The 22,580-nt window shown below is 40.1% G+C and overlaps 1 protein-coding gene across 2 annotated transcripts in view; it reads right to left on the bottom strand.

The window, feature by feature from the left end:
* The window catches only part of LOC138818201 (serum response factor-binding protein 1-like), a 32,794-nt gene extending 15,923 nt beyond the window's left edge, over positions 1-16,871 (bottom strand). The window contains exons 1-3 of one of the 2 annotated variants that reach the window (XM_070009171.1): positions 16,767-16,871; positions 11,794-11,882; positions 10,488-10,560 (exon numbers count right to left, since the gene is read on the bottom strand). In XM_070009171.1, the coding sequence (XP_069865272.1) occupies positions 10,488-10,560; positions 11,794-11,882; positions 16,767-16,802 (198 nt within the window). In that variant the 5' untranslated portion in view covers positions 16,803-16,871. Of the gene's footprint in view, positions 1-10,487; positions 10,561-11,793; positions 11,883-16,049; positions 16,179-16,766 lie in introns of those variants that run through there. The other variant, XM_070009172.1, reaches the window with a different exon arrangement.
* Positions 16,872-22,580: the final 5,709 nt, after the last annotated feature.

Below are 22,580 nucleotides of genomic sequence, written 5' to 3'. Positions count from 1 at the left end.
GAAACAAGTGACACTGGCCAGGCGCATTATGCGCATACACTGACACGCTCTCTGAAACCCCACTGCATTAACTACTTCAACATACAACAGGATGAAACAGAACCTCCTCAACTAGAGAGAGGAAAGTGCACAAAGCTCTGTGGGGATACAATGGAAAAGAGGATGGGAGGGTGAGAAAAGCCTATACTGACAATGAAGAACAATCAGTCTTGGCAAGCAGAAGGAAACTAATTTAGGTCTTGAAAAGGAGAGTGATAAAATAAAGTAAGTTTACTACTAGGAAATTTTACTGCTGTCAGGTTTTTTGCTGGCAGCCATTGTAGACACTTAGCCAATTACTTACTAAACGTCTACAAGAGTGCTGTCTCATTTTACTTCCAAGTTGAATTTCATGTCAGAAGTTAAGTCTTCATACTCTAAAAACTGAGATGAAGAGCTTTTACAACTACAATTTATTTTCATCAATTTATGAAAATTAATACTATTTTGGGGAGCAAAGCTCAAGAAATACTTCTATAAATTCAACAGTCCAAAGATCTTTACTTTTCTAACATAGAAATTAAACATAAACATAGCAAATAATCTAGTCAAATGAAGATCTAAATCTGTTTTTGTATTATATACTATCTCTTACAAAAAGAAACGCTTTTCAGAAAATAAAACAAAATGAACAGCTTGCTTAACCTAAGAGATTAAACACGGTCACATATTTTATGCCAAATAAAAACATAAACTGTTCCTGAAACACAAAAGAATCCCTTTCTACGGTCATTTAAAAAAAGGTAGGTAGAGAAATGAGAGCCAAGAATTATGTCAGAGTGAATACCCTGCAAGGAACACTGGAGTTCTAAGGAATAAGTTACAGCAGACCAGACAGATTCTTCTCATTCTGGAAATTCCTTTCTAACAAAGAGGCTGGCTCTGGAGAGAGCAGTTTATGGTTTTGATGTGGAATCCGAGCATTAGTGTTTTAAAAGCATGTAACACTCATAAGTGGCAAACTTCTAAGAGTAAAGAAAATACTTAAAACCACTTTTGTTTTGTCACCTGGAAGGAAAGTACATTAAAAATGAAAACAAATAGAGTGAAAGGAACATACATATTATGTTATTATGTAGTCTATCAAATAAACTGTCAAATTACAGCATGAAAATGAACTTACTATACTTTTCTTACTAAAAGATTTCATTATAACATCTGCAAATTTATTTTTCCTTACCAAATTCTAAAGAGTAGGAAAAAATGGAAATGAATTAAACCTCAAGTTTAGTAAATGATTATGCAAGCCCATTTTCCCTCCTTAGTGAATCAACTAGACTGTTAAAAAAAAAATAGGGACACTTCCAGGCTAAGATGTAGGAACAGGGACTTTTTTTTTTTCATGGAGAAGTGATTACAAGGAAGTGGTCTTTAAGCGAAAAAAATCCGGAGGAAATCAAAATCTAGGGGAACTCAATCTATTTGTTACTGTAAATGCTAATGCTTTCAAAATATTTTCCTGAGAACCTTTAAGTTTCCAGCAATCTATTCAAGAGCACATATGATTTGTAAAATCTACACTACTTAATAATAGTTTAGTACCATGTTCTACTCACATTTGTTTAAAATACAGCAAAACAATTAGGAAAGGCTGACTTATTTGAAATACAGTTTCTGCTGCTAACTCTTTTGAAACCAAAGGGAATTGGTGACATCTATACTTCCAGCTTTTTGGTTGCTAATTGGAAATAAGAGTTTCATGAACTTTCCTGCCCAGGGTGGCTTTGAACCTTTGATCCTCAGATCTCAGTCTCCGAAGTAGCTAGGATTACAGGCATGAGCCACTGCTGCCCAGCAAGGAATTACTTTTCATATTTAGCTTTCAGATATTATTTTTAAATGACATTATTTTAAAATATTAGACACATGCACAAAGTCCTTTAATCAGGTAAGCTTTATCTTTAAGAGGGCATAGCTTTTCAAATTATGCCAAATTATAACCAAACCTTATATTCTAAAAGGCAATGACACATTATTTTATTATTTCCTTTCGGAATTATGTGGCCACTAAAAGTATAATGCAGAGAGCACACGAATATCTTTATAATTCCTATTTTTTCCTTATAATAGATTTTGGCTAGAGGAATGCTGAGAAAACGGGTTAGAAAATAGATTTGGACTGAATCCTAGCTTTGGCTTTCTGTAATACTGTGACTTCAGGCACAGTGATTAACCCTTTGGAATCAGTCTCCATTTTAGTCAAGTAACAGTTGGTGACCATTCTTGACATTCTTTATTGGAACTTGATTAAACCCTATCAACTTGGTCAGGCAGTAAAATTAATATGTATAAATTGTCATATTTTCCAAGAAATTTCCCTGATTACTATTTGTGGTATTGTCTAGGTCTTATAAAACTGTTTTTTGTTTTTTTTTTTGGCCAGTCCTGTGGCTTGAACTCAAGGCTGGGGCACTGTCCTTACCACTTGAGCCACAGTCATAACTTCTGAGTTTTTTGTATGTGGTACTGAGGAATTGAACTCAGGGCTTCATGCATGCTACGCAAGCACACTGCCACTAAGCCACATTCCCAGCCTTATTGACTTTGCTTTAAGAAATTGTATAAACCAGCTCCCTTGTTTGATACTGTAAGATTTTTTAGAGTAATCTTAAGAATTACATGACAAGCACACCAGTACTTAAAAAAGAAGTCTCGGGCTGGGAATGTGGCCTCGTTGTAGAGTGCTTGCATGAACCAGAGGTTCAATTCCTCAGTACCATATAAACAGAAAAAGCCAGAAGTGGTCCTGTGGCTCAAGCGGTAAAGTGCTAGCCGTGAGCAAAAAAGCTCAGAGACAGTGCCCAGGCCAGGCCCTGAGTTCAAGCGCCAGGATTGACCAAAAAAAAAAAAAAAAAAAAAAAAAATCTGATCAACAAATGAGGATTAAGATGGATCTGCAAGGCAGTCAGTCATATTTCACCTCCATTCTGTTTTCCTTCTCACCTACTACTTTAGTCACTTCCCTATTCTTACTTTTGTATTTATTCCACATTCCAACTATGACATTAATTTACTAAGGAAGTACATGCTGTTTACCTGCCTTGGGCTGCAATGAATGCTGTAAGCATGCGCTAAGAAGATATTACATCTTGAAAGAATGCTAATATTAAGAAAGATCTAGAGAGAATACTAAGCAACTCTGCCAGACCCACCATGACTTACAGACCTGTGTGTTTTGGTTATGGTGCATTCTAAATATTTAAAATAACCATTTCCAAGGAGCTCATATTGAGGTTTCAAGTTCTAAGTTAGTAGCTTCCTTCTTTGTGAAGTCTTCATAAGATCAGGCATGAAATTAAATTAATTGATCCCTTTAGTAGCTCCTTAATTATAAAATCAGTACAGTGGGTACCACAGAAAGGCTCAGATAGTAGTTTGCAACACAATAGTACACTGACAGCAGGAATGTTACTTATCCATCTATCTATATATAAAAGTTTTAAATTAGAATGCATTGACTTGCACAGTTCTACTTTTATATGACTTTCAACATAAACCAGAAATTTCTCCAGATCTTACCCATGCATAAGACTGGTATACCATGTAGAGTTTGGTTACCTTTATAGAGGAAAAGGAAGGAAAGAAGAAAAACTACACACTGGAAATTATAATTATTTATTAATTAGAGCAATCATTACCACTGGAATTATTTCTGCTTCATAATTTGATAACATGGAGAGAAGGAATACATTTTTTGTATTTAAGAAAAATTAAATCATTGGACATTTCTCCTTTGTAAGAAAACAGCCTGTAATCCTAGCTACTCAGGAGGCTGAGATCTGAGGATCATGGTTCAAAGCCAGCCCGGGCAGGAAAGTCTGTGAGAATAGAAAACTGGAAATGGTGTTGTGGCTCAAGTGGTAGAATGCTCACCTAGGGCTGAAGAGCCCAGGGACAGTGCCCAAGCCCAGAGTTGAAGCCCCACAACCGACAAAAAACAAAACAAGAAAAGAATGCATGGCTTTTATCATGTAATATGTGTTCAAGTTCAAGAATGTACATTATTTGAAAATAATTTGTTTCCATTGAGGAGATACCAAATTAAAAAAAAAAAAAAAGAATCTCTCATCTCTTGAGACCTAATCACTCAGCTGCTTTTCTCTATGGTCCTTTGTCACCCCATTGTGTTTCCAAGGAACTCTGTTTTAATATTTACCTCTTTTCTCAAGCACCACATTATTTCAACAGTAGTACTGGCTGCCTCAAACTTTTTAATTGTTGAAAAGTTCTTTGGATACATTCAGTTATTAGGAAATGTCCTACCAAGGTTAAAAGTTCAAATCTCCTACATTACAAAGTTAAAAAAAATCAAATCAAAATAAATAAAAAGAAACAAGGATGGTAAAAAAAACTCCAATATCATATGATACTTCTTACTTCTCAATCTTGTTTACACACTGAGTAGTCTTTGAAGTAGGCCTGTCCTGAGAAGCAATTCCAGAATTATAGTAACAGCGCTCTCATTACTCAGGCCAGCAAAGGCCTGCATGCTCACATTTGTTTTCACAATTAAGTAGGAAGCTACAAGGATGGGCAACATTCTTATTTGCCACATCTACTGCTCTTTAGAAGAAGAGTATCTTTAGCACATCATCAACTATATGAAGTGTTCTAGCAGTATCATCTACAATGAACCCATGACCCTCATGTATTACATGTCACTGAGTAACACATGTTGCACATTACACATGCAATACTGTTAACGGTTCAGGTATATGATCTATTGAAAATATTGGTGAAGCTGTGGATATCAAATGCTAGGAAGCAAAGTGGGATCTCACTATGATGATGTTTTCAAAAGTTGTTGAGTGAGCCAAATCAGCCAACGACAAATGCTGGAGGGGATGTGGAGAAAGAGGAACCCTATTGCACTGCTGGTGGGAATGTACACTTATACAACCACTTTGGAAAGCAGTCTGGAGGGTCCTCAGAAAGCTAAAGATTGACCTCCCTTACGACCCAGTCATACCACTTCTAGGCATCTATCCTGAACAACAGGAACCAATATACAAGGACACATGCACCTCCATGTTTATTGCAGCACTGTTCACAATAGCCAGGATATGGAAATAACCCAGATGCCCCACCACAGATGAATGGATCAAAAAATTGTGATATCTATACACAATGGAATATTATGCAGCCATTAGAAATGACAAAATAATGGCATTTGCAGGGAAATGGATGGAGCTAGAAGAAATCATGTTGAGCGAGGTAAGCCAAGAGCAAAGAGACAAATGGTACATGGTCTCCCTGATAAGTGGATGTTAAATCCCAAATGTTAGGTGATACGACAAAATTAACAGGACTTAAGAAACAACTTCCACTCATCTGGTCGAACCACTACTAAATATCCCCATACTGCTGATCACATGTATGGTGTATAACATGTGAACACCGTTATATGTTATAGACTGTGATAGACAATTTGCTCCAGAAAAGTTAGAATGAGCTTGTGACTTTAAATGAGCATCATTATTCCACAATACTGTGAAATTTGGGAAAATATGTAGTCACTTAATCACAAAAAAAAAAAAAAAACCCAGAAAACTAGAAGTGACGCGATGGCTCAAGTGGTAGAGCATGAGCCTTGAGCTGAATTGTTCAGGGACAGCTCCCAGGCCCAGAGCCCAAGCCCCACGACTGACAAAAAAAAAAAAAAAAGGAGAGAGAGAGATATCTTTCATGCGATTGTTTCTAACGTATTTATAAGATTATGTCTTTGTTGCCTTATATGTCCCTCCCCCATGGTACAACCCCTGCTTTCACTATATATGATGTTGGTATATGTGGAGGGGAAGGGAAAAAACAAATTGTTAAAACAGGGATACAGGAGGACTCATTGCAACAACGAGATGTACAAGTCGTTATGTCGAAAAACGAACTTTACAACTTTGGTGGGGGGCATGAGGAGAGGGGGAGGATGGGAAGGGATGGGAAGGGGAAACAAAGCAGGAGGCTACAATGCTTGATAAGAAATGTGCTCATTATCTTACCCATGTAATTATAACCCCTCTGTACTGTATTTTCACAATAAAAATATATTTTAAAAAAAGTTGTTGAGTGAGCGAGAAAAGCAGCATACACTAATCTCTTAAAAGACCCTTAAGACTTATTGGTTATCCTTTCCTATGTTACTAGAGTACAGAGGGCTATTAAACAAGGAAACAAGGAAACTTCTGCCTTAGAGCTGCACAGTCGCTGGGCACTGGCTAAGGTGACTGTAAAAATGAAGAAACTTTCAAGTCTCGGGTTCCTGATACAACACTACAAGCAACAACAACAAACTACCCCAAACTGTAGCAGGGTACGGTACAATGGTGCCATGCTACAGTCCCAGCATACGGGAGGCCAGGCTGCACTACAAAGCGAGACTTGTACCAGGAACATAGTCAATGCTCAGTAAAACACAGTCACTGCCGTTATCTTTCTCAAAGGGGTTTCTTCCACATTTTGAGTAATACAAGTGTATTACTTTAATTTTGTCTCCAGCTAAGTAAACTTAGGGATCCTAGTGTGGTGATAAGGTATTTTAACTCCCAAAGGAAAGGGGATTCTTTGCAAGTCAGTATTCACATTAATATGAAAATTCAAAGTATAAACACTTTCTGAAAATGTATCAAAGGCTTGGAATTTACACATTACAGCCTATAAAATTAGAACCTATGATTTTATAGTATTATAAAGATCAAACCATTTTTAATCGTGGCTAGAAAAATCAACTCACATTTCCAAAAATATCATGGGTTTTCTTCAAGAAGATGTCATCTGGCAACAAAATACCCTATTATCATAGGGAACGAGTACAGGACAGTATGTCATGGGTAGTGGTATATGAGCCAATTTTTTTTTTTTACTTCAAGAAATGAGTAAGCAGAGGTTTTCCTCCAAATTTAATTAAGACTTTTAAGTCTACAGTTTTGGCACACTCCCATATACATCAAAAATACCTTCCTCCAAAATTACAAATGGCTTTTTTTTTAAATTTTTTTAATTTAATTTAATTTTATTTGTGAACATACTGTACAGAGGGGTTACAATTACATGGGCAGGATAATGCGTACATTTCTTACCAAGCATTGTAGCCTCCTCCTTTGTTTACCCTTCACATCCCTTCCCAGCCTCCCCCCTCCCCCCCAATCCCAATCCTTCTCCTTCCCCCCCTTCCCCCCCTCCCCCCCCCCCCCCCCGCACCGACATTGTAAAGCTCGTTTTGGACATGATAACTTGTACTTCTCATTGTTGCAACAGGTCCACCTGTATCCTTAGACAACTGGTTTTTCCCCATCTCCTCCACAAGTTATACAAATGGCTTTTTAACTATGAAAAACGTTACATGTATTTGCTTCTCATAAATGGCTGGGCACCAGTGGCTTACCAGTGCCTACAATCCCAGTTGCACAGGAGGCTGAGATCTGAGGAAAGAGGTCTAAAGCCAGCAAAGCAGACAAATCTGTCAAACGCTTAGTTGGAAGTGAAGGTATAGTTCAGTCTTGAGTGAAAAAAGCTAAGCAAGAGTGTGAGGCTCTGATCAAGCCCTAGTTCTGGTAACACATGCATGTGTCCCCCTACACAAACACCAACACAGCATCTAAGTAAGAAATAAGATTTGAAACGCAAACATTACTTCCAATAAATGAAATTTATGTGCCAAAAAAAAAGAAGAAACATACAGTCTTTGTAGTACATTTTTCATTTTGAAATTTAGTGCTTAAACGGCATTATAAAAGAATGTCAGACTAGTGAGCCCAGAATATGCTCTCTATTCTGGTCTCTACAAGGCCGCAATTCCATCCACATTGGTTTTGTATAATTATGAGAAAACAAAAACCCAGACTGTGATACTGACATACACAGAAACTTTCTGAATGTATAAGCTTGATCACAGATAAAACAGAAGTATTTTTATTGAGCACAACAAAACAGAAATATTAAACAGACTAAGTTTCTTTTATTCTCAAACTTTTCAAACACTGCATATAAGCTTATTCTATATATTGCATTCTTTCAACAGTATAAAAGCAGTAATTGTATATAGTGGCTCAGAGCTATGAATAATGTAGGACTACAAAAATGACTCTTCAGAAGGAATTAGAGAAAAATTTAAGAGACAATGTACTTTGACAAGAACTTTGATATTGAGAATGTGAAAAGAGATAAATCGTAACTTTCTTTTGGTGCTATCCTCAAAGTACAACTTTCCAAAGATTTCTATTTATTTATTTATTGTCCGGTTGTGGGGCCTGAACTCTGGGCCTGGGCGCTGTCCCTCAGCTCAAGGCTAGTGCTCTACCACTTGAGCCACAGCGCCACTTCCGGCTTTTTTTCTTTTTGCTTATGTGGTGCTGAGGAATCGAACCCAGGGCCTCATCCATGCAAGGCAAGTGCTCTACCACTGAGCCACCTTCCAGCCCCTGATTTCTTTCTTTTTTTAGTTGGTTGTGGGGCTTAAACTCTGGGCCTGGGCACTGACCCTCAGCTCTTCAGCTCAAGAAGAGCGCTCTACTGCTTTACCCACACTTCCACTTTTAGTTTTCTGCCTGGGCTGATTTTGAACCATGATCCTCAGATCTCAGCCTCCTGAGTAGCTAGAATTACAGGCATGAGACACCAGCACCTAGCAAAGATTTCTTTTTTTCTTTTTTTTTGTCCGTTGTGGGGCTTGAACTGTGGGCTTCCGCTTGAGCCACAGCGCCACTTTCGAGTGGTTTATTGGAAGTAAGAGTCTTATGGACTTTCCTGCCCGGGCTGGCTTTGAACCGTGATCCTTAGATCTGAGCCTCCTGAGTAGTTAGGATTACAGGCGTTAGCCACCGGCGGCGGGCAAGATTTCTGTCTCATAGTACACCATGAATTGGAAGGTTTGCAAGAAAGCTCAATGTTCTGCAAATGAAAGCAACACTAATAATATTTAGCTGTCAAATACAGAGCATTTTTTTTCTGAATGTATGAACAAAAAGAGGGTAACAACTCTGAGAATGAAAGGAGAGATCAAATATGGATTCCATAAATTTTACCGTCCTATAAGTATAGAGGGACAAATATAAGAATACTTATCAAAGAATCATTTCCTATACCGGTTTTTATTCAAATTAATTGAGAAAGCTTTATCCTGTTCCATACTTCAACCATCCTTTTAAGTGTGACAGGCACCAATGGCCCATGCCTGTAATCCTAGCTACTCAAGAGGCTGAGATCTGAGGACTGTGGATTGAAGCCAACCCAGTCAGAAAAGTTCATCTCCAATTAACCACCAAGCTGGGTACTAGTGGCTTAGGGCTATAATCCTAGCTACTCAGAAGGCTGAGATCTGAGTATCACAGTTTGAAGCCAGCAGGGGCAGAAAAATCCCCGTGAGACTCTTATCTCCAATAAACTATTTTAAAAAAGCCAGACTGATGCTGTGGCTCCAATAAACTATTGTAAAAAAGCCAGACTGATGCTGTGGCCCAAAGAAGCTTAGTGAGAGTTCAAGCCCCAGGACTGGTAAAAAACAAAACAAAATTAACTACCAAAAAGCTGAAGGAGTGCTAGTCTTGAGCAAAAAGGCTCAGGGACAGTGTTTAGGCCTGAATTCAAATCCAGGCCTGATAGGCACATGCACGCATACGTACGCATACGCACACACACGCACACACACACGCACACACACGCACACACACGCACGCACACACACACACACACGAGAAACTTTGATAATATAACTCAATTAAAATACTGTTCGAGAATTTCCTTACTTTTTTATTTAACTCAAGTCAGCAGTTATGCCAAAATTGTAATAGCCAAACATACACTTAAAATTACCCTGTAATTGCAATAATTGCTGGTACCAATTGTTTTAAAGTTCTGCAATAAAGCTGTCTTCCAGACATTTAATGGTATGTCATTTGGTAAATGAAAGTTTCTACCAAGTAAGAGCAATGAGAAGAGCTAAAAGTTATGCTAGGAAAGAGTCTAGTTGAAAAAGAAGCATATGGACCATGTTGGTCCAATACTAACTTTAAGTTACTACAGAACTGAATAAAATGTTGACCCTATCACATAACAATTTATTGAGTTGGCATTAGGCAAAGCATGATGTCAGCCACCAATGCTATCATACACATTCTCAAATAATTCCTGAGCTTAATTTAGGCTGTATGCCCAAAGTTACAGTAAAATAAAAACTGCAAGCATGAGGTATTATTAAACATCGAGGAGTTTGGCTTGGCAGTTTTGACTCAAAATTAGTCTAGCACTTCAATAAAGTCAGTTTTAAGAAAAACAAGCCTAAGCATATTACAGGTTTTTAAATGTGCTGCATTCTTCACCAATAAATAAGACCCACAAATAAGCCTTGAGAAACTCTCAGGAATGTTCAAACAAGTACCATACAACACAGAATTCAGGCTGACAGGAGACACCAAAATACACACAAATACACAAGCATACACATCTCACAGGCTCACCTTCATGGCATGGATTTCTTCAAGCAATCTTTGAACCCGTCTTTGGTTTTTTAACAGTGCATCTTCAGTTCCCCTGCAAAATACATATATACAATGGTATATATTTAAGCAATAATTTTTTTTGGGGGGTCTAGTCATGGGGGCGTGAACTCTGGGCCTGGGTGCTGTCTCTCAGCTCTTCAGCTCAAGGCTAGCGCTCTACCACTTGAGCCACAGCACCACTTCCGGCGTTTTTCTTTTTGCTTATGTGGTGCTGAGGAATTGAACCCAGGGCCTCATGCATGCAAGGCAAGCGCTCTACCACTGAGCCACCTTCCCAGCCCCAGCAATAATTTTAAAGCAATATGATGAAAGTCTTTTTCTTAAATAATAAAAAGCATTAGGAGAAAGCTACAATGCTTGATAAGAAATGTACTCATTATCTTGCCCATGTAATTGTAACCCCTCTGTACAGTATTTTCACACAAAAAAAGCATTAAGTGAAAAACACTCCATCATGTACTACCCCTTTCTCACTCCGCCCCAATAAACACTAACAAGTTATAGACTGACAACTTACACATCATCCTATTGTACTATTCCTGATTAATGTTTGCCTTCCCTAGTCCTAAATACTAAGGTAACATGTCTGATCAAAAGAACTTTTAATTTAATGTGTTACAAGCTACAACTAAGTTAGGTATATTTTTATTAAACAAAAAATTGAGACTTGGAATTATAAAAAAAAAAAAAAACATAAGGATTGTTAACTATCTGTCCAGGACAGCAAGTAGGATTATTTTTACAAAGAAGAAACCAGGACCAAACGCATTTTGCAGGCTTTCTAAATGTCCATGCTCAGACAAGAAACTCACAAATGCTAATGTTGAAAATATAATCTGTTTTTCATAGTGACAGGGCACACAATAACATGATGAACCCACAAGCTCCTGAGACTTCAGATTTCTCAATAATTCACAAAAAAGGTGATAAAAGTCATTATAGTCATTTTACTAGATATGTTCATTTCAGAATAACTTCTAATAACAACAACAAAAAAAAACATAAATAATCCCATGGCAATTTCATTCTGAAGAGAAAAGGAGACATTTCAAACAGTGTTTTAAGCAAATATGTCCCCAAACCATAGAAGGCCATGCTGATAGGGCACATTCTATTTGGCTCAGATCACCAGGCAAACAGAGTGAAGAATGAGGAAGAAGATGGTGTGTGATTCTTTAGATCCCACCCTCCAACTCTCTCAGTACTAAATCAAAACAAAGTTGACATTTTACTTGTTTCAGGAGTATTATTTCAAATGACTAACTTTTTTGCTTTCAATCTGCTCACACTGCGCACAAGTTTTCGGATAACCAAGACTCGGATTCGCTTCACTTCTTTTCTCATCTTCACAACCTTTGAGGAATAAAAAACAAAATTCAAGCCAATTAGCTCAGAAAGAGACAGACTTTATTTTGACTCTTAATGTTACACACTGAAGTCTACCACTTTAATTAAGTTCTTATTTTTATTCATGGTTTGATTAAACCAAACTTTTTCCATAAATGGCAAAGGAATAAAAACAGTCTAAAAATACTCTGGAAGGCTGAAGAGAAAGAAGTTATAATTTAAAAATAAAAACAGCATTTCCAGCAATATTTTAATACCATTCTTAGATCTTGATGGATATAAAAAACTTGGAATGTTACAAAATATGAATTCCCTGAGATAAGAGAGTATCCTATTAATCATCTTTGTATTTGTAAGTGGTAATTTATTAAATGAGTGTTTGAATTAACAAAAGTAAGTATGGAAGAGATTTAATTTAATTCAATTATAAAGCATCCCTCCCTCTTATTTTTAGTACTGAACTGTTTCAAGCATAATTAAAAAAAAACCCACAGAGAGGAACTACATATGAGCACACACTGCTATACATGCTAAATCATCCCTCTAGAGAACACTGCCAAATTCTAAGGATGAAGAACAGAATAGGCCAAGACATGGAAATACTCTAGTTATAAACAACCACATGTTCTAACAGTCCAGTATTCAGTACAAGGGCATGTTACTCCCAAGCTTTTGTCTATCACGTATCTTATCATTTGTCCCTCAGCGAGAGGGACCATGCTCTTTTTTTGTGGGCCCTCACCTCAGATGCAAGGACTGTTATAAAAACATGTATCTTGCTACAGTGCCATTGACTGCACATGCAACTGTCCTTTTTTATACACTCTGAGCTGCTACAGGTCAATAGACATACTATTCAACATTAGCGTTTTCCATGCCCTGCAAGAGTGCCTGATAAAGAATCCTCACATGCTTCTGAACAACACACTGTTGGTATCACCCTGTGTCTTCAAGTCTTATTCTTCATTAATCTCAACGGATCTCCCCTTTTCAATGAAGGCACTGACAAGCAGCTTTTAATTTCTTTCCACCCTGTGTTTCCCCATCATTCTGGATGACTTACAAGTCCATCTGAGCAATCTCTCCTTTTTTCACTGTCCCAGATAGCCCTTTCCTTCACTGCATTGGTTTCCCAGTGATACTAGACACACCAGCATCATTTCCAAAAAAAAGGAAGGAAACCTTCAATCATTTTTGGCATTTTTCATACTCTAGAGAATAAAAACCCATTTACTCAAAGCCTAGGCTCCATTATAGATATCTTTACCCACTTGCCTCTCAGCAACTGCAGCTGTTAACTGGTTCTCTCTCTCACTCCCTCCTTGCCTTCTTTTTCTTTTTTGGTACTGTTTACTTGGGCTCTCAGCTTTCTCACACATTGCTGGGGCTCTATTATTGAGCTACATTTCCAGTGCAGCTTTACGGATGGGTAATTAGAAGGAGAGTCTCTTGGACTTTTCTATCTGGGCTGCCTTTCAATCATGATTCTCAGATCTCAGACTCTGGAGTAACTAGAATTACAGGCATGAACCCCAGAACAGTTTACTGGTTTCTTTACACCAATTCTTGCCTCATTCTATCACTTTTAAATGTTGTCAGAAGAAAATGTCTGGGCATAACGTAGCCCCTTCAATGTTCTTTTGCAGCTCCTACTCACTCTTAAAATGGTCATGGGCCTTTTTAGTTCCTTTTCCTTAATGCACATCTATCACAAGTCTTTACCTGCCCCCTCCCTCAGAAGAGTTCTGTCTTCTCTTATTAGCTTGTTGGCACCTCATCAGCCTCGTTGGCTAATTCTTAGACTCTTAGAAAAGATTCTAAATCTTTTCTAGCATTCCTAAAAGTCATCAATTCCCTAGTATAACAATTTAAAAAAGGAGTTAGTCCTTTAGAAATGATCACAACCATTAACATTTCATTTTAAATCTGTTTAGTGTGTCTTTTACCCCCTGCCCCCAGACAGAAGGTCCTGAAACTCAAGTATCTGAATTTACTTAACACTAGCACCTAAAGTAGTGCACGGCATACAGTATAGGTTGACGGGTACTTGTTAAATAAATGAGCAGAAGGTAGTGGTACTCATTTGTTCATTTACTATTATAAACTACACGGCATATAAAAAACACACAGTGCAATATTTTTCTCCTAGACACATTATCTTTGGAATTTGTGTTTCACACAGAACTATTTAAGGTAAAAAGGAATTATACTATGGATAAATGTAAAGCATTTTAGACAAGGTTTAAGTGGGAAAAAAAGGAATTGCCCCATTTCCCAAGCAGAATTGTAATAAAAGTTTTGTGACACACAATGTAAAGTTAAGCTACTCAAACTGCTAAATGTTTAAATTATGCATTGAAATATATTAATGAATGTTTCTAATGGTTGAACTCTGCAGGTGCATGCGATAGTAGCATACCTAACTAGCTGAACCGAACAGCTAATAATAAACTGCAGTGGGCAGAGTTGACATTCAGTTACACTCCCATGGGGAAAGAAGTATCCAAATTTACAACTTCAATTTAACAAGTATTGTTCATCATTAGTGGGAAAGAAAACTCAAAGCAAAGGTAATGCTTCATAAACATAGTTTCATTCCAATACCAAACCAAAAAATGCTTTTCTAGCTTAACTTTCTCAATAAATATTGAGAAAGACAAATGGAAGTACAATTTAATTTTCCTCACAATTGCCCACTCCAAACACCCGTCTTTAAATTTCCAAAACTAATGAATAGTAGTCTTTCAGTTAGACCTTTAAAGGTTTTCAATTTATTTGTCAAAAGAATTATAAAGTGGGTTGAATGAAAACCCACAGGTAATCACAGGTCCACAGATAGGCCTAAACCATCCCCTAATTCTAGGAGGCAAAAGCAGTACTTAAAGGCAATTTCTCTAACCATAAGCAAGCAAAACTATCATTTTTAGAATTGTAAAGAGTGACATTATTTGGAAGAGAAAGGAGAAATAAAGTGAGGAAAATGAGAAAGGAGAGATAATGGAAATGAAATAAACTGAGAGAAGTAAAAAGTGAGAGAAAATAGAAGAAAAAGTGAAGAAGAATCGCAAGAGGTAGATGTAGGTTGCCAACATGATCAAGATGGATAAATCTAGTTGACAGATTCTAAGCAGCAAAAGAATGTACTTAGGACATTCAGAAGAAAAAGATTTTGAGTTCACAATTGATGGTACAAGAGTTGACAGTGAGGTGCACCTAGACTTTAGGCAGACAGATACTCTTAATCTGGTAAAATCAGTAGTCAGGGGAAGCTGGATCACTTCTTGGGTAAATACAAAAATACGATCATAAATAATGAATTTAGACTAACCTGTAGGAAAACTTGTTGTTAGAAAAATGTGAATATATCTGTGTTTAAAAAAATACATGGAAACTTCTGGATATTCGTGAAAACCTCTGGATATTCATTACTCACCTGTCCAAGAGGCAAATAACAAATTATGAAAAGGCACTCTGCCCATGAGACTGTGCAGAAACAAGCACCCCCTCCACAATTTCACTGAAGAAATGTAAATTTTGGACCTCTTCTAAAGGAAAATTTGGCAACATCTAACAAAATTACTAAGGATCTATCTAGAAGACACACTTTAGGCAATAGAAAAGCTGATGCACAAACTTTCCATGTTAGCATTCTTACATGATGTTTCCTAATACATGCGATGCACACAATGCAGTATTTGAAATAAATGCAGAACACCTACATATAGTATGAAACATTAACAATACTGTTTGATGTACAGGATAAGAATGCCATGTTGATAGGATATCCTATCTACAAAATTTAAAAATATACAATACTGTACTCTATAGGCATGTTATAAAGTTATGGAATGTACAGATGAGAAAAATGTACACTAAAAGAGTAATAAGGCTGAGATAGGAAAGTAAAAGGACGGGATTAAATATTATACGGCAAAAGACTGGCAATTGCTAAATGTAAGAAGTGGATGACAAAGCTATTTGTGTAAGTTTTCCATAGACGAAGTACTTTACAGCTCACAACATTAATTATAATTTTATGAAGAATGCTAGTCTTGCCATTCCCACGTTGACTTACTATGGACTTGCGTTCCTTTTCTGAGGGGTAAAAAATGTTTGGTAATGATCGGTCACTTCGCCATTTTCGAGCCTATGCTGCCACCTAGCGAAACTTACCAGGCTGGAGTCTAAGAAGCGAATGTAAAAAGGCTCTCTTCTTATGTATGGATGGAACCTGACTGCTTCCTAGCTCTCGGAAGGCACCGTGAAAAAGCACCAGTGTCCCACCCAACGATGGCGTCGGGGTTTACGATTCTGCCAACGCGGTTCTTGGACGCGCTTCCCTGTCGCCACGCGTGGAGGGGCACCGCTCAGTTCTAGTTCCCTCACTTGACAGCAGCTCCCGCTGGGGCAAGGGTTCGGCCCGACACCCGGCACTGCCCACGGCACCACACCCCCTTCGCGCGGTGCCCCCGACACACTCCCACCCAGCCGGCTCCATCAGGGTCGAGACCAGAGCGGCCGCGACGGCGGAGGCCGCTTCCCGCCAGGTCTGGGAGACGACTGGGCCCGCGGGGGGCCGACCGCACGGGGTCGTTCTCGAGGTTTCCATCGGCCGCGGCCGCAGGACTGCCGGAAGCGCGCACGGCTTGGGGGTTCCCGGGGCGATCGGCCCGCCCCGGCCCGCGGCGCTGGAGCTGGCCGTTAACCGCCGCCGAGGCCCCGACCCCGGCCCAACGACCTACCCGTCGGCGACGGCCTTCCCCGAGAGCCCGGCGCCGCGGCCTCCTCCCGGGGCGGGCCGAGCACGGGGGCCGCGGCCGCCCCGCCGCCCGCAGAGCCGCCGGAGGGCCGGCGCGGGGCCCCCGCCGCCCCCGAGGACGCGGTACCCACCTCGTTGTTGAGGTTCAGCGTGGCGGGCGGAGCCATGACAGATCCCGGAAGAGAACCTGCGCGTGGGTCCGGCGGCCGGGCCGCGGGCGCGCCGCCCCGCCCCCGACGGCAGCCGCGCCCGCCCAAAATGCATTCTCCGGCGCGCCGCGGCCGCCGGATAGGCGGGGCCTAAGCCGGAAGAAGTGGGCGGCAACTTCCGGCACCGAGAGCCGCCGGGCCGGAACTGCTGGTTCCCAGGGAGACGGGGCGCGCGGGGGTCCCGGCTGCGGTCGGCGGGAGCGGATGGGGTCCCCGGCCGGCGCGGCGCTCGGGTCGGTACGCGTCATTGTAGACACAGCCTTGCGGGGTGTTCGCTTCCTCACGGGGACGTGGCTTCCGAGCGATGGCGGCCACGTCTGCTTCGGTCTGGACTCGCGGGCCGCGACTCGTCGCCGTGGACGTTGTGGACACCTCCGTCTGCGGGCAGCGGAGACGGCGGAGGGCTCGGACCCGTTACGAACGAGTCAGGTGAAGCGCCCGACGGGGTGATACAGGGCTCCGCTGGGCGGGGAGCCGGCGGGGGGGGGCGCCCTCCCCTCCTCCCCTTCCCTCCCCCTCCCTTCCCCTCCCCCCTCCCCTCCCCTCCCCTCCTCCCCCCTACCCCATCCCCTCCCCTCCTCCCCTCCTTTTCTCCCCTCCCCTCCTCCCCTCCTCTCCTCTCCTCTCCTCCCCTCTCCTCCCATCTCCTCCCCTCCCCTCCCATCTCCTCCCCTCCCCTTCCCTCCCCTCCCCTTCTCCCCTCCCCTCCCCTCCCCTCCCCTCCCCGGCCTCACCGCTGCCTGCGGGGTCCGCCCCGACTGCGTTCCTTCCCGGGGAGAGCTCACCCTTGGCTCTTACTCTAGTAAAACAACCGTGATGACCGTCCCAAAGCTGGACAAACTTCAGCCTTCATTCCTTTCCCAGGGAAAGTGGATGACATTGGGGGTGAAGGCTCGAACATTTGACTGGGGGAAGGGGCACGCTTTGGTCCTTCATCCTCAGATGGCCTCTAGCCATCATGCCTTATCCCTCTTAGTTCTGGTTCTACCATTTCTTATTTTTATTAAACAGCAGTCCCGTGGCTGTTACGCGTCAGAATAGAATCGAGAAATAGACTCAAGCCGGGCGCCCATGGCTCATGCTTGTCATCCCAGCTACTCAGGAGGTGGAGACCAGTGGATTGCAGTTCCGAGCCAGCCTGCAGCAGTCCATCAAACTCTTCACATAACCACAAAAAGCCAGACATGGAGCTGTGGCTCAAGGTGGAGAGAGCTAATCCTGAAAGAAGGGGTACAGGGACAGTACCCAGGCCCCGAGTTCAAGCCCCAGTACCAGCATACACACTTGAGCACACACACAGACTCAGTCATCATGGGCAAATGAATTTGGACAAATTTGTGGACACAATTCATTGAGAGAAAGTCTTTTCAACTGATTGTAAACCAACATTGAATATGAAAAACAATCACTTTGATACATATCCTACCCCACACACTAAAGACAGTGCAGCAAAATGGCTCATGGGTAAATGCAAGATAGAACTTACAGAAGATTATAGGTAAAAACTTTGTGATTTAGGAAAAAGATTTATTGGACATCACACTAAAGCAAAATTCATGTAAAATATATTGACAATTTGCAATCAATGATAGGACAACATATTAGAAGTAAAAAGAAACCATATAGGGACAAAGAAATTTTGTGGGGTTCTGTATAAATAATGTGTGTGTGTCTGTGTGAGATCTCCAATAAAGCAAAAACTTAGTAAAAAAATATTGAGCATATACTTCACTTGAGATATTTGGATAGGAAATAACGACATGAAAATGCATGTAACACCAGTATTTGTCAGGGAAATTAAACAACACCTGGGCACTGATGGCTCATGCTGGCAACACCTGCTACTCAGGAGACTGAGATCTGAGGATCACAGTTGATGGTCAGACCTGGCAGGAAAGTCCATGAGACTCATCTCCGATTAACTACCAGAGAATGCCAAGTGAGGCTGTGGCTCAAAGCGGTAGAGCTCTAGCTTAAGGAGAAAAAGCTCAGGGCCAGTGCCCAGCCCCTGAGTTCAAGCACCATGACTGACAAAAAAATTAAAACAATATTACATGCATCATAGAATGGCTAAAATTGAGTCTAATTATATACTAAGTGCAAGCTAGCATATGAGACAACTAGAACTTTCAGATATCACTGATAACAATGTAAAATGTTATAATCACTTTAGAAATACTCAGGCCATTTTTCAAGGAAGTGTGCATCTATGAATCATATGATGCAGTATTTCTCCTCAATGAAAAGAGAAATGGAGCATGTGTCCATATAAAGACTTGTGTATGAATATTGAAAGCAGTTTTAAAAATTGATTTAATTATGTTAACTGAGCTAAGTCAAGCACAGAGACAGAGGCATGCTTTCTCTCATGTGGAAGTTAGATCTAAATTATAAATACATATATAAGTATAAGTATATATGTAAATAATACATATATGTAAAAGTATAGAGGGTCGTATGCATATATACTCAAATGTATTAAATATGTTACATGCAGGGGAGAATTCCAATGGTGTAACTCCTTTGAAAAACCTGTTTAATGAAATAAATGCCAGGAAGCTAGAACATGTGTTGTGAGAGGGAGACAGAGTTAAAAGGAGGGAGGTAGGTAAATGGAGAGAGGAAGGGTGGGGAAATGCCAGCATCATAGTCCATGTACTTATGTGAAAATGGAGCTAGTTAGCTTGAGGGGATGTGTAGGGTTAGGAGAGATGAGAGAAATTATGAACTTCTGACATAGACTGAGATGCATTCTATTCACAAACACATGTCACATTAAAACTCCTTCATACAACTATTTAAGGAGAATATCAAAATTAAAAATAAACGAAGGTATTTTGTGTGTGTGTGCTGATATCCTATATCCTCTTGCTAGGCTATCATGCCTGGTGCTCTACCCCTGAAAACATCTTCAGTTCCACTGCAGTTTTAATAACCAAAACACAGAGTCTAAAATTCTATACAACAGGAATATACTCTTTTATATATAAATACACAAACACAATCAGATACAAAAAGGATACAAAGGGGAATGAGAGCCGGGCACTGGTGGCTCACACCTGTAATCCTAGCTACTCAGATCTGAGGATTGCAGCTCAAAGCCAGCCCAGGCAGGAAAGTCTATGAGACTTTAATCTCCAATAAACCACCAGAAAAATGGAAGTGACGCTGTGGCTCAAGTGGTAGAGCGCTCGCCTTGAGCTGAAGAGCTAAGAGACAGCGCCCCGGCCCAGAGTTCAAGCCCCACAACCAACAACAACAACAAAAAAGAGATGAATGATAAATTTCAAGGATGAATTTTAAAATAATTACACTGAGATAATCCAAACAAGAAGAATATGTAACTCTCCCAAAGTTCTAGAAATACACACTAATGTTTATTGTTGATGTAAACACAAAGTGGGAATAGTTTAGTATATTATCTAATCATTTTTCCAAGTGCTTCTCTGAATGGGAGGGATTTTATAAACATTTTAGTCATATTACATAATTACCTTTCCTTTCAGTCTTCATTAACATTTTAATGTATTGTCTTACTAGTTTTGTTAGACCTTCCAAAACAATGTTAAATAACAGTATTTTTATACCTTGGCCTGGACACTGTTCCTTAGACTTTCTTCTCAAGGCTGGTTCTCTACATTAGTGCCACAGATCTACTTCTGACTTTTTTTTTTTTTTTTTTGAGTAAAAAGGAAAAAAATCTCACAGACTGTCCTGCCTGAGCTAGCGTTGAACGGAGATCTTCAGATTTCATCCTCCTGAGTAGCTAGGATTGTAGGAAAGCCTCCAGTGCCCAACATGATTTTAATGTGAATAAATTCAATATTTCAGTAGTTAAAAGGATACTTGGTACCTGTTATAATGAATAGTCAAACTCAATTTTATTGTCTAATAGGTATTTTTTAAAGGGTTAGAAGTGGTTGTTGAGTTTCTCATTTACCACTCCAATTTTGATGCTTTTGATCACTTTTTTTTCCATTTAACACATTTTCCTCACATAGTTTTAGTTCTATTGCCACTATGAACGTGGGACATCTTAACCCATTTGTATTTGAACAAATGGGTAAAGAGAAGGCGCTGTTGAGAATCCTGTCATTTTTTTAAGCATGGACTCCAGTGTTTGGTACTTGAGCAATTCAACTCACTTGCTGCCACCGACAAACTCACAGTGCTTCCTCCATAATACAGGCCCAGTGAGGTGAGATCTCAACGTTCAAACTGTGTGCTCTTCACCCCTAGGGCTGGCCCCAGAGAGGATTTTCGTTGTGACTGGACACTTCAGTTCTACCCGCTAGGTGGCAGCATTGTTCTCCACTTTGCACACCCCAGCTGAACTGCAAAGATGAAAGCAAATGAAGAACACGTGATAGATAGCATTTGCTGAAATACGAGGTAAATGGAAGGATCTTTCAGGTATCATGTTACTATAAGGCTTAAAATTTCAAGTTTTGATTTAAAAAATACAGTGCTTATTTAGTTAGTTTTTGGCATTATTGGGGCTTGAGTTTAGGGCTTTCTTTAACAAGATTCACTTCATAAACTAGAGCACTTAAAAGCACTCTACCACTTGAACCACACCCCCAGCCTGAAGTTATGATTTTTCCTTGAGTCATAAAACAATTACAGACTCTCCAGTTGAAACACTATTGATTTTATATAAGGTTGCAGTTGTTATTTTAAATACTGCTACTGGGGCTTGAACTCAGGCCTTGGGCACTGTCTCTTAGCATTTTTGGCTTAAGGCTCTACCATTTGAGCCATAGCTCCACTTCTGGCTATTTGGTGGTTAATTGGAGACAAGAGTCTCACAGACTTTCCTGCCTGGGCTGGCTTTGAAGCAAGATTCTCATATCTCTGCCTTATGAGTAGCTGTGATTTATAGATATAAACCAAGAGCACTCATCAAGATTCGATTTTTAAAACTATATAATATGTTAAAGAATCTAGCTGCTACACAGAAGACAGGTAATCGGCAAGACACTAGTATTTCTACTGGTTCAGTCTACCAACAGCATTTTTTTTCCTTTAGTAAAATTCTATTTGAATTTTTATGGAGTGTTTTGATTAAATTTATTACATTATTTCTGTAGGAAGTCTAAAAATAAACTTTTAGAAATCTTAGATCTTAATATTTTGAAATAGCTAATGCTTTTGCAAATTTAGTCTTATAAAAGTTAAAGAAAGCTAGTATCTAGCAATTTAGCTAAGGGTTTTCACTCCAAAAACCATACTATCTGGTTCCAAATGAAGGCAAAGCCTTCTCCCTTACTGACCTTCATGCTTGTTCACCTCCTGACCATACCTGCAGCCCTACTTTGGCTGGTAATTTTTGTGATTGGGTTTTGCTTCCTGCCTGGGGCCTAGCCTGATCATGATCCACTGAAGTTATGCTTCCAGTTAACTATGAACACAGACCCAGGCCAAAGTTTTCTGCTTGAGTTTACCTCAAATCTGAATCTCAACAATATCAGCCTCCACCTATCTAGTATTATAGGCTTGAGACACTATAGAGCCTCGCTTCCAATCTTCCAATCTCTCTCCCCCATCTCTCGCCTCCTTCTCTTCTCTCTCCCCTCTTTCTACTTTCTCTCTTCTCCCTTCTCTCCTCTCCCCAACTCCCCAGCCTTAAACTCGGCCTGGACATTTTCTCTGAGTTTTTTTTAGCTCAAGGCTAGCACTCTACCCCTTGAGCCTAACTATCCCTTGGTGGTGAATTAGAAATAAGGTTCTCATTGA

This window comes from Dipodomys merriami, unplaced genomic scaffold (genome assembly GCF_024711535.1).
Source record: "Dipodomys merriami isolate MVZ:Mamm:240054 unplaced genomic scaffold, mDipMer1.0.p SCAF_72, whole genome shotgun sequence".
Classification (NCBI taxonomy): Eukaryota; Metazoa; Chordata; class Mammalia; order Rodentia; family Heteromyidae; genus Dipodomys; species Dipodomys merriami.
This window is presented reverse-complemented; position numbering and strand designations above follow the sequence as displayed.